This window comes from Triticum dicoccoides, unplaced genomic scaffold (assembly GCF_002162155.2).
Source record: "Triticum dicoccoides isolate Atlit2015 ecotype Zavitan unplaced genomic scaffold, WEW_v2.0 scaffold25238, whole genome shotgun sequence".
NCBI classification, from domain to species: Eukaryota; Viridiplantae; Streptophyta; class Magnoliopsida; order Poales; family Poaceae; genus Triticum; species Triticum dicoccoides.
The window spans coordinates 1-1,846 of NW_021253332.1; the positions used below are offsets into that span (position 1 = coordinate 1).

General features: G+C 44.1%; 1 protein-coding gene across 1 annotated transcript; it reads right to left on the reverse strand.

Moving 5' to 3' along the window:
• Positions 1-27: 27 nt before the first annotated feature.
• Positions 28-1,836, reverse strand: LOC119345575. Its single transcript, XM_037615598.1, has 3 exons — positions 663-1,836; positions 295-493; positions 28-170 (listed from the first exon to the last, which is right to left on the reverse strand). Exons 1-3 carry the CDS (start codon positions 1,832-1,834, stop codon positions 66-68), a joined length of 1,476 nt encoding a protein of 491 aa, XP_037471495.1. The 5' UTR covers positions 1,835-1,836; the 3' UTR covers positions 28-65.
• Between the last annotated feature and the right edge of the window lie 10 nt (positions 1,837-1,846).

The window sequence follows — 1,846 nt, forward strand, 5'->3', positions numbered from 1 at the left end:
ACTGAAAAATAGAAAAGACATGGGACTTGCATGGAGACTATAAATTATATGGCTTGTTTACTGGACTACGAAAATACCATGTGAATTCGGTCAAGATGGAATCCTATCATTGTCTCCCTCAGGTGAACAGATAACGCCAATGGAGTTTCAAATGCCTTTTGGAATAATTTCTGGAAAAATTTGACCGGATCAAAGATGCATCAATGGCACCAAGGGAGGGGGGCTCGCAAAAAAGAAACAGAGCATTGGATGAAAAAAAAAGTATTGTCTGCACATATTTATGTTTCTACTTACAGCAGTGTCGCATTCGACATAGTATCTTGACCAGTAACTTCGCGGGAGAAGATTGAGCCTATCCTTTTCGGTTTGCTCGGCCATTACTGCTTTTCCCAACATATTGATCACGTACTTATTGACCCGGCCATACACTTGCATGCTCAGGCCAAAAACCCTATGTTCAACCCATGTCGAGCCCATTTGTACTATTCTTGGGCTGCCACAAAATGAAAAATATGGAAAATTCAGATGGGAAAGAAGCTTGATGGGAACAAGAAAGAGGAATGAAAAAGGACAAAATATTCCTTGTTATACAGACAGTGCATCCCCATTGAGGAGAAAAAAGGAAGAAAAAACAAAAAAAAAGGAGATTGTTACTGAGATACCTCTTTTGCCTTGAATGGGGTGGTATTCGTGACACAATGTCGCTGAAAACAACACTTTCGACTGGATTTGAGGTGAAGTTGCAACAAATCTCATTGGGCTTGATCTCTGATATGTGGATGTCTTGTGTAACTGATGTGGTATACTGAGTTTGTCTTTGTTGTGAAAACCACTCTTCCTCAATCCTATCGGTAGACTCGATCAACTGCGCTACCATATCAGGGTCGTCCCATGGGAAGTCTTTGTTGGTAGCTGAAGAGGTGCCATGGACTGGTGTTTGTTGGATCTGACCAAGATTAGCGTCGCTTGACGACTGATCTTTCTCGTGTGATGATGCGCTTACAGTTCCTAAAGTGTGTGGCATCTCATGATGAATGTTGCTCGACAGCTCATCTGTGTTCTGAAACATCCTTGTCCTTTTTTTCAAAGCAACGCAGTTGTCAGCCGTCTCGTTTAAGGACATGCATGTCGTCCTTTTGTTTCTATTAGTGATGTCCTCTGTCGTCCTGATAGGGTCACTGCTGGTTGGACCTTCACTACCATCAACCTTGGTAGAGACCTTCCATTCTTCAAATAGATTGAGCTCCCTGCAGGTTAATAAATCTGGCTCTCGTGGACTCAGCGGTCGGTGCCAAAATGCTTTCTCGTCAAGAACATAAGAAAGCAAGCTAAAAGTGTGGGTAGGTTCAGCCTCGGTATCTCCAACCTGCACCTTCTGTGGGTACATCCCCTCCAATGCTTCCGTGCAGCGCGGCAGGTCTAGGTCGGTCGAAATTGGTATTGTGTCAATTATTCGAAGTAGGCTTTCAACGTTGGGTACCCTGGCATTGGCACATGCTTGTTTGTCCCATTCCGCCAAAACTTCATCACTTGTATCCTCAAAACTCAAGAGCACGGGTACGGGGGCTTTGTTGTTCTTCCTTTGTACTTCAGACAATGGCTTTGTTTCTTCAGCTGTAAAAACGTGCTCTGTTTCCTGCCCTGAGCCACATTCTACCCCTGTTTTTGCTTCAGGCTTATCCTGTTTTCTTTCAGCCAGTGTGGTACTTGTCATTTGCAAGCTGGAGTGGCTACCACAAGGAACCGTCGGAGCCTCTGAAATGGGCACGCACCTTGAATCTTTGTCTGTGCTATTCTGTTTTTTGCTAGGCGATGAAGAATGCATTGACGACATCAGTTTCAGCAG